This window comes from Coregonus lavaretus (genome assembly GCF_964263955.1).
Source record: "Coregonus lavaretus genome assembly, chromosome: 40".
Taxonomy (NCBI): Eukaryota; Metazoa; Chordata; class Actinopteri; order Salmoniformes; family Salmonidae; genus Coregonus; species Coregonus lavaretus.
This window is the reverse complement of record NC_140027.1, coordinates 4,136,743-4,151,025: the sequence shown is the minus strand read 5'-3', so window position 1 is coordinate 4,151,025 and position 14,283 is coordinate 4,136,743. Positions and strand designations below refer to the sequence as shown.

At 43.3% G+C, this 14,283-nt stretch overlaps 1 protein-coding gene across 1 annotated transcript; it reads left to right on the top strand.

The window, feature by feature from the left end:
- The first annotated feature begins 1,526 nt into the window (after nt 1–1,526).
- LOC311113492 (lysozyme g-like) lies at nt 1,527–6,801 on the top strand. Its single transcript, XM_084156721.1, has 6 exons — nt 1,527–1,662; nt 1,810–1,899; nt 2,000–2,232; nt 5,461–5,611; nt 5,735–5,873; nt 6,301–6,801. Exons 1-5 carry the CDS (start codon nt 1,659–1,661, stop codon nt 5,869–5,871), a joined length of 615 nt encoding a protein of 204 aa, XP_084012847.1. The 5' UTR covers nt 1,527–1,658; the 3' UTR covers nt 5,872–5,873; nt 6,301–6,801.
- The last annotated feature ends 7,482 nt before the right edge of the window (nt 6,802–14,283 follow it).

Genomic DNA, 14,283 nt, shown 5'->3' with positions numbered 1-14,283 from the left:
ATAGCTTGACTATATGGAAGAAAGCAGGGGTGCGTCTGTGTGAGGTGGAAGTCAGTAACTAACAGTCATATTTTCCAACAGCCTTTTGCAAAAGTTCCCAGCTAGTTATAACCAGTTATAACCATAGGTGAGTACATAAGGTGCTCCATCTCTGCAGGTGATCAGTCTATCAGGTCAAGATCATTCCAGCAGGTCCCCCCCGATCTCCCTTCAACCTTTGAGGATATGTATAACTGAATATTATGTCTCCAGGAAACCTGTGTTCAAATAAAGGTCCTATCTATTGTTAGATTGTAAAAAATAGCTTTTGTGTGATTAAGGATAAGTAGAATGAGGGGATATTTTTGTGTTGTAGGGTTATAGTGAAAGTAGAGAAAATGTGTATTGTATACTAGGGTGTGTATGGTTTTTGGGAACCTGCTGTTAGAAATATTTTTTCTGCCTGAATTTATTGCGCGAATACACAACACTTTACGGTATTGCATGTTTTCTGGTAGGGAAACTGAATGGGATGCACTCATGCACAGATAGAGATGATAGCTACAAATCATTCCAAGCAAACAGTTTGAAGCACACTAATGAAATATTCCTTAATCAAAATTACACCAAATCTTTTATTTCATTTTCATGCCTTATCAAAAATTACTTTGATATCACTGGTAGAGTGAGGCTGCAGAGGCTGCAGTAGCATAACGGTGGTGCTGTTCACAAATTGTAAAAGCAAGATTTGTTTACAGTCATGACATACAAACACAGTACACAGACACATACAGACAGAGACAGAGACACACACACACACACACACACACACACACACACACACACACACACACACACACACACACACACACACACACACAGCTTCACAGCAAGATCTAAGTGCTACAGGTTTTGTTTTTCCCATTTATATTTTGAGGTTGGACTTTTAGCACGTAGGGCGCACCGATTGCTGTCACCTTGTTAGTCAGCATGTGTTACACGTGTGCTGGCTTGTCCATCTCGTTAGTCGGAAGATGTTTCACCTGTGCTGGAGCAGGTGATTTTTAAGAGTGGCTGGCCCAGTGCTCCAGTGGCTTGAAAGATGTGGAGCGTCAACACCTTTAGTTGGCTCTCCCAATTTGATTTCTAGGAAGACATTCCTTTGTCTGATCTTCCCTGTTTTTATTTTGCTAAACTTTTTGTTTTTTAAGTTTGGGGTGGGTTTTTATTTTGTTTGCTTCTTAGGGGGCAAATTTAGTGGGTGCTCATGGTGGGTGTCTTTTAAGTCCCAGCTGTTGTTGCTAGTCAACTTTCAGTGGACACCCCCATGAGTGTCTTTCAGAACCCCTCCTAAAACACCACCTGTTTCGTTTTATTTGTTAGTTCCCCCTCCTGTATGAGCGACCACATTTTTGGTTGTCTTGCTGGGGAACGTAACAGTGAGCTTGATATGTTTTTTAGTAAATCATGAGAGTGCATTCGACTCAGTTTCCCCTACCAGAAACACGCGATACCGTAAAGTGTTGTGTATTCGTGCACAAAAATTCAGGCGGAAACTGAAGAACGAATGGCTTGACCGCATTTTGCGAACGTTGGTTCAGTTAACAAACGGTCACATTTATGCTGCTCCCTGATGGGCTTAGTTGATCATTTCAAGAATTTGAAGATTAAACATCAACATGGGTGAGCTTTGTTATTTTTTCAAATAGTGTACTGTGTTAAGTAGTTGGAAAATATTTAGGAAATAAAATATCTGTTGTATTTTGGCATAGGCCTATTACCCTACAACAGGGAAGTTCACCTCAGCTTGTGTTTGTCTTGTTGTGATAGGAAGCTCTGATTCTCGTTATGGAAACATTATGGAGGTTGAAACTACTGGTGCCTCTAAGGAGACAGCATATGCTGACGGACATGCTAGAGGTATGTGGTCTATGAAACGAACAGAGCCTACATAATCAATACTAATCCATACATCCATCTCATTCAAAAAAATACTGAAAACACATTTACTTTACAACAGGTTATAAAGGGGTGTATGCATCTCAGAGAATGGCAGAGTATGACAAGGATGACATAAATAACTACATTGACATCATCAAAGAGGTGGGGGAAAAGTATGAAATAGCCCCAGCTCTCATCTGTGGCATCATCTCAAGAGAGACCAGAGGTGGGAGATTAATACGTAACCCGTCCCCACCAATCGTCCCAGACCAAGGCTGGGGGGACTATGGAAACGGCTTTGGGCTAATGCAGGTAGGCACTCAGATTATGTGTAACTTATTCATCGGTTGCAGAGTCATCATGCATCTAATTTCTTTCAGGGACACTGATGGCAAAATAATTCAATGTCTTTGTCTAAACTCTGTGTTAAAGAAACAGTGGCTGGGATTCAATCTGAGCTCGTTGACAATGCAATGTTACCACCATGTCAGCTCAATTGGAAATTACTTGTAAATGTCAATCTTGCCATAGGTTTCGGATTGAAAACTGGCCAGTGTCAAGTATATTTGTATGGTCTACTCAAATCTGAGCCTCGGTACTACAATAGATTACTTTTTTATTTTTATTATAGGTTGACTGATTAAAGTCGATGATTTGACAGAGATTCCACTCACCTGGGGCCTCATTTATCACACATTTGTGCGCACAGATTTGATCGTAAATTGTGTGAGGCTTATGTCAAAATCTACACCAACATTGTGATTTATAAATCTTGAACTTTAAATGATAATATGCAATTTACAACTTAGTGTGTATAGACATTTAAAAGCCAATTTTATAAACGAGGCCCCTGGTTCGCTGGTGGGAAGAATGAAAACCAGCAGGGTGGTGGACCCTGGGACCTGGATTTGAGAGTAAGGCCAGGATTCAATATGATCGCATGTTATAGGCACTGCAGCTTTTATAGGCAATTTCCGATTAGCCGTCATATGTAGCGTTTACCGTGAATGGGATCTCCACGAATGCGGGAACACTTCCTTTAAAAACCGCGATGTCTATAACTCATGATCGGATTGAATTCCGGCCTAAAGGATTCCGCATACATAGGTTTGGTTTGCTCCTAGCAGAAGTCAGCTAGGCGAAGTGAATGTATGTGCTTGCATATTCCCTTAAAATACAGTACCAGTCAAAAGTTTGGACACACCTACTCATTCAAGGGTTTTTCTTTATTTTTACTATTTTCTACATTGTAGAATAATAGTGAAGATATCAAAACTATGAAAAACCACATATGAATCATGATTTAAAGTTTTAAACAAATCAAAATATATTTTAGATTCTTCAAAGAAGCCACCCTTTGCCTTGATGACAGCTTTGCACACTCTTGGCATTCTCTCAACCAGCTTCACCTGGAATGCTTTCCCAACAGTCTTGAAGGAGTTCCCACATATGTTGAGCACGTTGGCTGCTTTTCCTTCACTCTGTTGTTCAACTCATCCAAAACCATCTCAATAGGGTGGAGGTCGGGTGATTGTGGAGGCCAGGTCATCTGATGCAGCACTCATCACTCTCCTTCTTGGTCAAATAGCCCTTACACAGCCTGGAGGTGTGTTTTGGGTCATTGTCCTGTTGAAAAACAAATGATAGTCCCACTAAGCGCAAACCAGATGGGATGGCGTATCGCTGCAGAATGCTGTGGTAGCCATGCTGGTCACGTGTGCCTTGAATTCTAAATAGATCACAGACAGTGTCACCAGCAAAGCACCCCCACACCATCACACCTCCTCCTCCATGCTTCACGGTGGGAACCACACATGCGGAGATAATCCGTTCACCTACTCTGCGTCTCACAAAGACACGGCGGTTGGAACCAAAAATCTCAAATTTGAACTCATCAGACCAAAGGACAGATTTCCACCAGTCTAATGCCCATTGCTCGTGTTTCTTGGACCAAGCAAGTCTCTTCTTCTTATTGGTGTCCTTTGGTTTCTTTGCTGCAATTCGACCATGAAGGCCTGATTCACGCAGTCTCTTCTGAACAGTTGGTGTTGAGATGTGTCTGTTACTTGAACTCTGTGAAGCATTTACTTGGGCTGCAATTTCTGAGGCTGGTAACTCTAATGAACTTATCCTCTGCAGCAGAGGTAACTCTGGGTCTTCCTTTCCTGTGGCGGTCCTCATGAGAGCCAGTTTCACCATAGCGCTTGATGGTTTTTGCGACTGCACTTGAAGAAACATTCAAAGTTCTTGAAATTGTCCGGATTGACTGACCTTCATGTCTTAAAGTAATGATGGACTGTCGTTTATCTTTGCTTATTTGAGCTGTTCTTGCCATAATATGGACTTGGTCTTTTACCAAATAGGGCTATTTTCTGTATACCCCCCCTACCTTGTCACAACACAACTTATTCGCTCAAACGTGAAACTCCACAAATTAACTTTTAACAAGGCACACCTGTTAATTGAAATGCATTCCAGGTGACTACCTCATGAAGCTGGTTGAGAGAATGTCACGTGTGCAAAGCTGTCATCAAGGCAAAGGGTGGCTACTTTGAAGAATCTCAAATATAACATATATTTTGATTTGTTTAACACTTTTTTGGTTCCTACATGATTCCATATGTGTTATTTCATAGTTTTGATGTCTTCACTATTATTCTACAATGTAGAAAATAGTCAAAAAATAAAGAAAAACCCTTGAATGAGTAGGTGTGTCCAAACTTTTGACTAGTACTGTACCTTCGCTTGAAAAATGAGGGAAAAAAGCAGCAATATTATTGTATGTCCCTCTTGAGACGGTGTAACCAGTACACTTCCTCAAAATAGTCTGAATGAATCTAAGATAACTCAAGAAATCTGTAATTAATTTTGACGTTTTTGCAGAGGTCTTATTTTACATCTAACTAAGATGTTTGGTGCAGTATTTCTCAAGTGAAAAATGTTGCATGAAAACTAGTAGTCTGTCGTTGAATGTCAACAAACACTACATTGAAGAATCCCTACTGTTGACCAATCACCGACGAAGTGGCGTAGACTTCGGCTTCCGAACTTGGACAAGCCTCAAGAAAAAAAATGGTGCTCTCGAACAGCCGAAAGAACATCACAATATATGCGTAAACTTTTTCGGCTGGTACGCTTTAGTAGCCATGCACGAGCGAGCCAGAACAGCATATCTCCTGTGTCTGTAGCATGAGGCAGGTTGATGTAAACGTACACCCCCTGAACAGGATGCTAGTTTATCACATGGTCTTACCCCCAATCTATTTCCTTAATGCTGAGTGCCAAGCAGAGATACATTTTTAGTATGACTCGACCTGCTATCAAACTTGCAACCTTCCAATCTTAGGGCAGAAACTCTAACCACAAGGCCACTGAGTTGGTATCTGGATTTGTGATAAATTGAGTTTATACAGATTAATAAAGCCATTGAAACTATTTATGTTTCCATTACCTTTATGGTTTGATGCTGAATGACATGTTTGAATGGCATTACAACATAAATGAAGTACTGTCCATTGATTTACATAATATATTTCCTAGGTTGATGTTAACCCAAATGGTGGCAACCACAAGATAATTGGTAAATGGGACAGTAAGGATCATCTTGCACACGCCACTGAGATTCTAATTGATTTCATCAAAATAATCCAAGACAAGCGTCCTGAATGGACCACGGAGCAGCAGCTGAAAGGTACAAAGCTTGATAGTTGATAGATACTTGCTGGGTGGGGGGAATACAATGCTGAACAATTCTAACAAAATCAACTGCACTGCATGCCTGGTTGGTTATCCGGCCATGATTGTTACTTTTCAGGGGGAATTGCGGCCTACAACCAGGGGGATGGAGCGATCGGTTCGCTATATGCGAATGTGGATGAGAACACCACTGGAAAGGACTATTCCAATGATGTTGTTGCCAGGGCTCAATGGTACCACAACAACTTGGTCTGAGGGTAAATAAACCAGAACATTACATTGTGTGGTTCACTGTTTTATCCAGAATGTTCTCAGGCGTTGAGTCTTTCAATCATTCTGATGTGTTAGAATTGCAATTCAGCAAGAGACATAGACATTTGGGAACAACTTTTACCAAAAAAAGATACACAGTTAAAGGGTAAATCTGCAGTTGCTATGTCATGGAATGTCAGTCCTTGCATCCATAGCTGTGTCTAGGAATTTGAGTGGTTACATTTCTCCAGCCCCATCCCTCAGCTTTTTACCTAAACAGGGGTGGGGAGAACGCTTTGTTATTGTTTCAAATAATGATTGCCCCTTTAAAGTAGGCTAACTGTAATCAATACTACAAATACTCAATACTACAAACTCTGGTGATTGATTTATAAAACTGCATGGATAATAACTTTTTTTCTTCTTCTTCAGTTCACATCATACATTTTGAAAGAGATGATAGCTTTTGGACTCCCTATCATTGACCAGCATACATACCATTGAAATGAAAGAGGATCACATAGGTTACATTGTGTAGTTCTACTCTTTCAAACTTCCTCAGGTGTTGGACCATTCAGTAACCTGCTATGATGATTAATGATAAATGCACAATATGTTATACACAATGTAATATGAAGGTTTAGTTTTATGCATTTGTCAAACATTCTAATGGCTATGTTTTTTTTTCTAGTTCAGTAGCCTGTTTTTTTCAATCAACATGAAGATCAATGTAATGAGGAATGTTTAATGGTTTACATTAAATACAATTTTTTTCTCATCTATTTGTACATTCTGCCCAAGAACATGCATATGTGTTTAAAAAAAATATATATATAATTTTATGTTTGAGTCATAAGAGGCAGACGTTTGACTTTTTTTTTTCTTTATTAGATTTGTAAGTGTTGAAATAAAAATAAGTCCTGAGGTATTCACAATATAATGGCATTTATTCTGTTTGAGGTATTCACAATATAATGGCATTTATTCTGTTTGAAATATCTAGGAAATGAGACAGGGAAATGAAAGACAGCAAATAGCAGAGTGAGACAGTAAAGCTGTGCTCCAACTGTCAGAACAAACCCTTTGTCATACATACCTGCATACAAAAAGCCTTGGAAATGCAATAGCCATGGAAAAAGTGCACAATTTCCCCATTGCAGTTGAGCAAGTCATGCAATACTGCATTTAGAAACCCTTGGGAACAAAAGCAAATTATTCTCTACCACTTTGCTACAGAGTGCAGATTAAATACGAGTCCACTTCAGAATAGGACATTATTTTTATTATTTCAGCCATAATATGCTTAAAACGTTGACTGCTAGTCTGTTTCAGGAGGATAATTCATTACTTCTTGTGTTTTCCAAGTCTCAAACAATAGGAGCTAATTTAAGTGGGTGTTAGCATAGCACTATATATCTAATACACCACCCACGCCTGCCGAATGAACACCTGCTCTCACCGACGTTAACAGACGTGAGGGAAAAGAGTGCCCGACAGGCGGGGGCGAAGGACACTGTCTACTGGTCGCCCCCGACTCTCGCTAGCACAGCAGGCGGGAGGCTGGGCGACACCATGTACTAACTAGCTAGCTTGCCAGTTAGCGACACCATGTGCTAGCTTGCTAGTTAGCTAGTACACGGTGCCGCTAGGGCCTGCTGTTTACAAGACTAACTAAGTTAGCACACAGTGTCCTTTGCTCCCGCCTGCCTAACACCTGCCTTCGCCGTCGTTAACAGAACTGTGGGAAAACAGTGCCCGACAGGCGGGGATGAAGGACACTGTCTACCGGTAAATGGCTAGCTAGCTACCGTTGTCACCCCAGCTCCTTCTTCTGTGGGGTTTATCGGTAGCTGGCATCCAACGTTATTGTGCGTTAACTCCACCTACTGTACTGGAGCACCCCCACCTTCCACCTGTCCTTGCTTAAAAATTTACCAATATAAATACACTACATGACCAAAAGTATGTGGACACCTGCTCGTTCAACATTTCATTCCAAAATCATGGGCATTAATATGGAGTTGGTGCCCCTTTGCTGCTATAACAGCTCCCACTCTCTGGGAAGGCTTTCCACTAGATGTTGGAACATTGCTGGAACTTGCTTCCATTCAGCCACAAGAGCATTAGTGAGGTCGGGCACTGATGTTGGGCAATTAGGCCTGGCTTGCAGTCGGCGTTCCAATTCATCCCAAAGGTGTTCAATGGGGTTGAGGTCAGGGCTCTGTGCAGGCCAGTCAAGTTCTTCAACACTGATCTCGACAAACCATTTCTGTATGGACCTCGCTTTGTGCATGGGGGCATTGTCATGCTCAAACAGGAAAGGGCCTTCCCCAAACTGTTGCCACAAAGTTGGAAGCACAGAATTGTCTAGAATGTCATTGTATGCTGTAGCGTTAAGATTTCCCTTCACTGGAACTAAGGGGCCTAGCCCGAACCAGGAAAATCAGCCTGATAGAAGGATTTGGTAATGACTAATTATTACACTCCACTTTATGAAATGTGTTAGAATCATGAGACTATAATCTAATAATGTGTGTGCGTAAAACAAGTAAAGATTATGACATTGTGTTACTATTTAGCAATGTGAGTGGGAGATAAGCCAGACGACAAAGGACAAGGAGAACTGTCTGAGAACGGCGGTAACTAAAAAATGCAGCCTGCCCGAGCAAGGAGTAGACTATGATAAGAACATGTATGTGTGACCTGATGGTCAGGAGAGAAGAGGAAAATCACATGAGCTAAACCCAGGTGTGAGCTTACAAGATGTGTACAGTGGAAAAATACAGCCCGCCTAAAGCGGGGTGGGATTTTTGTATGACGTGTGTGTATAAAAGATGGACTCTGAAATTATGATAACAGAATTCTCTGAATAAAGATCTCTGACTATTGCAACTGGGATCTCTGTCCGTTTCTTGATCCAAAAGCCTTACAACCTTTTGGGAGACGCACAGAGACACTGAAATAGTTAGTTAATAAATTCTCTTAACACAGCCCCAGACCATTATTCCTCCTTCACCAAACTTTACAGTTGGCACTATGCATTCAGACAGGTAATGTTCTCCTGGCATCCGCCAAACCCAGAGAAAGCGTTTCCACTGCTCCAGAGCAATGGCGGTGAGCTTTACACCATTCCAGCCGTCGCTTGGCATTGCGCATGGTGATCTTAGGTTTGTGTGCAGCTGCTCGGCCGTGGAAAACCATTTCATGAAGCTCCTGACGAACAGTTCTTGTGCTGACGTTAGCTTCCTGAGGCACTTTGGAACTCGGTAGTGAGTGTTGCAACCAAGGTCAGACGATTTTTACTCGCAATGCGCTTCAGCGCTTGGCGGTCCCGTTCTGTGAGCTTGTGTGACCTACCACTTCGCAGCTGAGCAGTTGTTGCTCCTAGATGTTTCCACTTCACTTACAGTTGACCGGGGCAGCTCTAGCACGTCAGAAAATTGACAAACTGACTTGTTGGAAAGGTGTCATCCTATGACGGTGCCACGTTGAAAGTCACTGAGCTCTTCAGTAAGGCCATTCTACTGCAAATGTTTGTCTATTTAGATTGCATGGCTGTGTGCTCGATTTTATACACCTGTCAGTAACGGGTGTGGCTGAAATAGCCAAACCCACTAATTTGAAGGGGTGTCCACATACTTTTGTATAGTGTATAAAGAGGGGTTCCTGCAGATGCAGGAATACCCACATGCAGGGACGCTCCAAATTGCAGGCCGCAATTGCACCCTTCTCTTCTGGAAGGCCTAGACACGTCACTACTGACAGAGCCAATAGTGAGTAATAGCCTAGTTTTCCCATGCTTTTGTAGTAGTGTGTGTGTGACAATGGCGGCGGGAATTGTCAAGGAGGATGTGGTGGTTAATTTGTTAGCATCACCCTTTTTATGACTAACTTTCAACGAGAAATTAAATGTTGTGCAGCGGGTGAGGCCAACACCAGCACTGCCACGATTGATGCAACGAAGAAAGAGCTTTGAAAGGCATTTTCAAGCTAACAATTATGGGCGCTATCTGAGGATGACTGGGTGTGAGCAAACCTGGGATTGTCAATTCTTCAGCACCGACAAGACTTCAACCTGGGCCAGTACTGGTTTCAAAGAGACCTAGACAGTTTTACAAAGTCAGCTCTGCATCACCAAAACTCAACTTCATACTTGCGAGCTACTTTGAGTTCAAAAACATTTGGGGACACAATAGTAGACCTTAAGCTTAACGAGCAGCAGCGCAGAGTGACTCTTTCTCACAATGATTTAAAAAACTGCGTTCTCAAGTCTCGAGGAAAGCTATGGGCCCAACTTTGATCTGCCACGGCTCAAAACTGAACTCACAGTGATGTACTCCACGTCTGACTTTGAGGGTAGGAGCCTGGCCGACCTCCTCCACTTTCTCCGGCAGAAGAATGTATGTACAAAGTGTATCTGCTTAACTGTCTGGTCTTGACCATTCCCGTGTCCACTGCCTCAGTTGAAAGGATATTCTCCGCCCTGAAACGGATCAAGACATACTTCAGGAAAACCACTGGGCAGGCCCAGCTGTCAGCCATGGCTTTGATCTCAATTGGGAAAGTACTTCTCTTGGATAAAAAATCAAAAGGACAAACTATATGACCCTGCCATTGCCCATTTAATAAAGAAGAAATGGAGGATGGACTTCGTTTTCAAATTAGCATAATCTGGTGAGTGGGACAGTTTTTTTTTTATTGAAGTTTGCTTGCTGTTGCTATGGATCTCTTTGATATAACTTGTGTAAAATATTGTTGCATTCGAACTTTTGACCACTGGTCATTTTGTGTGCTGAACGTGATAAAATAATTTTGCAATCGGAAGTAATAGCTGGCTTGTTCATTTTGTGTTGGAATTGCTAAAATAGTTGTGTTCTTGTATTGGGGTCGACTATGGATAATTTTCTAGTACATATGTTATGAAATGATAAGGGTAAAACATAGTAAACATGATTGAAACTTTGTAATCCAGATGGTGGATAGTGAATATAGTCAATACAGAGTGTGACTGTTCTTTAATGTATTTATGTATATTATTTTTTGAGAAAGTGTGAGTCACGCCACCAATATAATGAGATAAGAGACAGAGGCCCCACATAGAGAAACGCACGTAGCCCTCGTAAGTAAACAGTATGTGGCACTTGGACTTTGAAAGTTAATGGTGGCGTGGCACTGAAATATGTTCATCTTTTACATAAAGAGGAGTAACTATGTATGCTGTATAAGCATGACTATGCATTTGTGTCTGTATAAAAGGAGAGCTCCGAGTCAGTGTAACGATAGTTACCGGAGTGTAACTCCAGTTCTATGAGTGGAGCGGAGCCCCATAGGGGAGCTCTGCTCCTATTGGTTTACCCACTGCCCTAAGGCAGCAACAGCCTGAGACAAAATTATGCACACACCTGCAGCCAATAGGAGTACAGGTGTCCCTATAAGAGGGGATGCCTCCCCTCAATCAGCCTCCCGGGATATTTATCTTCAGCGAGACTAGAGAGGGTCGGCAGGGCCTTAAGTCCTATGGGGCTCCGCTCCACTCATAGAACTGGAGTTACACTCCGGTAACTATCGTTCTATATCGTGGAGCTCCGCCCCATAGGGGAGCTCTGCTCCTATTGGTTTAAGGCGGAGCGTAGCGCTCCAAAATGTACTCCCTGCCGAGCCCAACACTTCCCATCGAAATGAAAAGGTCAGGCCTAGCAATGGCTGCGACCAAGTCCCGCAGTACTGTAACCACTGTATACAATACATGAAGTCACAATATACTGCGTCATCGGTCCAAATCCGCCCCACCTAGTCCAATGGCAACACCAATGTCTAGTGGGCAGATCACCAGAATATGGGCCATACTAATCTGTACTAACAGATAGATGGCACCTCAATATCCTGTTACAATAACACCGACCACTAATTGAATGACACAAAGTGTCACTCTACATTGTGTAAACGGTAGCCCGCCCACTCAATCAATGGACCCCAAAGATTAGTGGGCAGATCCCAGAACATGATTCATACTAATCTGACCAAGCAGATAGATGACGTCACATTCCGTCAAAATTGTCATGACCGGTCTAATAGTACCATAACCAAAGTTACTACTATTATCCCTCATCATTCCGCCTCAACCCAGTTATTCACTGGTGGGCAGATCAATACATGCCTTCTACTGTACTGTATCAGTCAGGAGTCATGCTATAATATGTCCTTTTATCAGAAGCGGACCTGAAAGTGACATGTCTCTTCGATCCTGAATTCGGTAATCTACCACACTCAATCTATGGATACCCAAAGATTAGTGGGTAGACTCCAGAACATGAGTCATACTAATCTGAACAAGCAGATAAATGACGTCACAATTCCGTCAATATATATGACCAGTCTAATAGTAATGTAAACAAAGTTACAAACACTATTTCCCTCATCATTCCGCCCCAACCCAGGTAGGGGAGTTTTCATGTTTAACCCTTCACCGCCAGTGGGTAGGGGGGCAGCTATTTCTCCAGTTACTTCCACACCTCTGGCCAGGCCAACTGCACAGGCAAGTGTGCGCTTTCCACAGGATTTAGAGCTACCTCAAATCAGTGCATTCGAGCCAGTTTCACCTAGTCCTAGGAAGGAGGATGTGTCTATGGATTTCCTTGCGGGCATTGTTAAGCAGATAGGTTACTCCATAGGTAAAAATATTGCCTGTTGTTTGGAATCAAAGGCTATGGGAGATGGGGTGGGACAGAAGGTTGATAATGTTGGTGGTACCAAGGCTGGGGCCAGCTCTAGTCTAAATGTAGTGGTGAAAAATGATGTCAGGGACCAGTCTGTTTCAGGGGGGATGGTTCAGAGGAATGCACAGTGCATAAGTGGGAGGAGACCATGTTAGTGTACATGCAGAAGAAGGGCTATGGTGGGCAGGAGGGGTCAGATGAAGTTTTGGGTAAGCTGTCAGGGCGGGCACGTGACGTGGTAAGAGTAAGCCTACGCAGTAACCCAGTTGACTTAAGCCAGGGCCCTAGACCAGTTTTTGACATTCTGAAGCATCACTTTAGCAACACAATCAACTCCGACATGCCCCTAGCTGATGTTTATTCTACGTTGCCAATGGAAGGGGAGACTCCATTTGATTACTGGATCAGACTGAACAGGGCCATAGAGGTGGCAGAGGACTGTTTGAAGAGGCAGAACAAGGAGCTAGACAATCCATCACGTGTTCTGACTGTCATGTTCATCAAGAACTGTCCGAACCCAGAGCTGTCATTGATATTCATGTGCAAACCATTGCATGAGTGGACGGCTGCGGAGGTCCATGGCAGGCTGGAGGAGTACCAGAGGAAGTGCAAGGCTCCACGTCCCTTGCGGCTGGCCCCACTGGTCACCACACAGACGCAGGAAGTAAGTAGGCCAGTGTCGGCTGTTGCAAACTGCCCGGACCCCTTGCAGCAGCCCACAAATGGCTCATCCGAGGCATTGGATCGTGTGATTGGCATGCTTGAACGGGTCTTGGAGCAGAGGCCACAGCAACCTGTAGGCGGCTATGATAACCGTTTCCAGAGGAGGCCCAGGAGAAGGGAGAACCCGTCTTTGCAATGCAAAGTGTGTGGGGATGCGAATCACAGCACAATGGATCATTGTTATTCTAACCACCTATGCTTCCTCTGTTATGCAGCGGGGCACACACGTCAAGAATGCCCTCGCACTTCATCGGTAACTCCCGTCCCTCCATCAGACAGCAACACGACACAGCGGCAGGAAAACTAGCTGGCCCGCACGGGATGAGGGGAATTGCTGGGCCTTGTGAGGTGCCCCAATCAGATAGTGGTGTAGATTTAGAGTCAATATATTCAAGTGTTTGTGATGAAGTCAAGTCGAACGAAAAAGTAATTATGCAAAATACACAGAGAGTGCTCCACAACGATGAACTCTTCTATACTAGGGTGTTACTGGGGGATGTTATAGAGGTGAGCGCTATGATTGACAGCAGTTCTATGGCATGCACATTGAGCTTAACAGTGGTGCCACGCCTTGAGAAAGCAGGTGTGCTCAAGAGTGGCTCCCTCAGTCCGACTGAAGTGGTGTTGGTTGGCTGCGGGGGGTTGAAGACCAAGCCTGTAGGTGTGTGTGAATTGAATCTGTCTGTGTATGGCAGCAGTGTCTCTGTCCCTGTTCTAGTAGTGGATGGCCAACGTGATGAGCTCATCCTAGGCAGCAATGTGATAAAACACCTCATCAGGGAGCTGAAGACGACTGGTGACTTCTGGGAGAAGATGTCATCATCTGAACACAATGGAGATGACAAACTGTTCCGTCTGCTGGCTAATGTAGAGAGATGGAAAGGGACCGAAGTGCCAGAAAGAGTGGGCACAGTAAGGCTGAAGCGGGCGGTCACATTGGAGCCTATGCAGGAACATTTAGTCTGGGGCCGGCTGT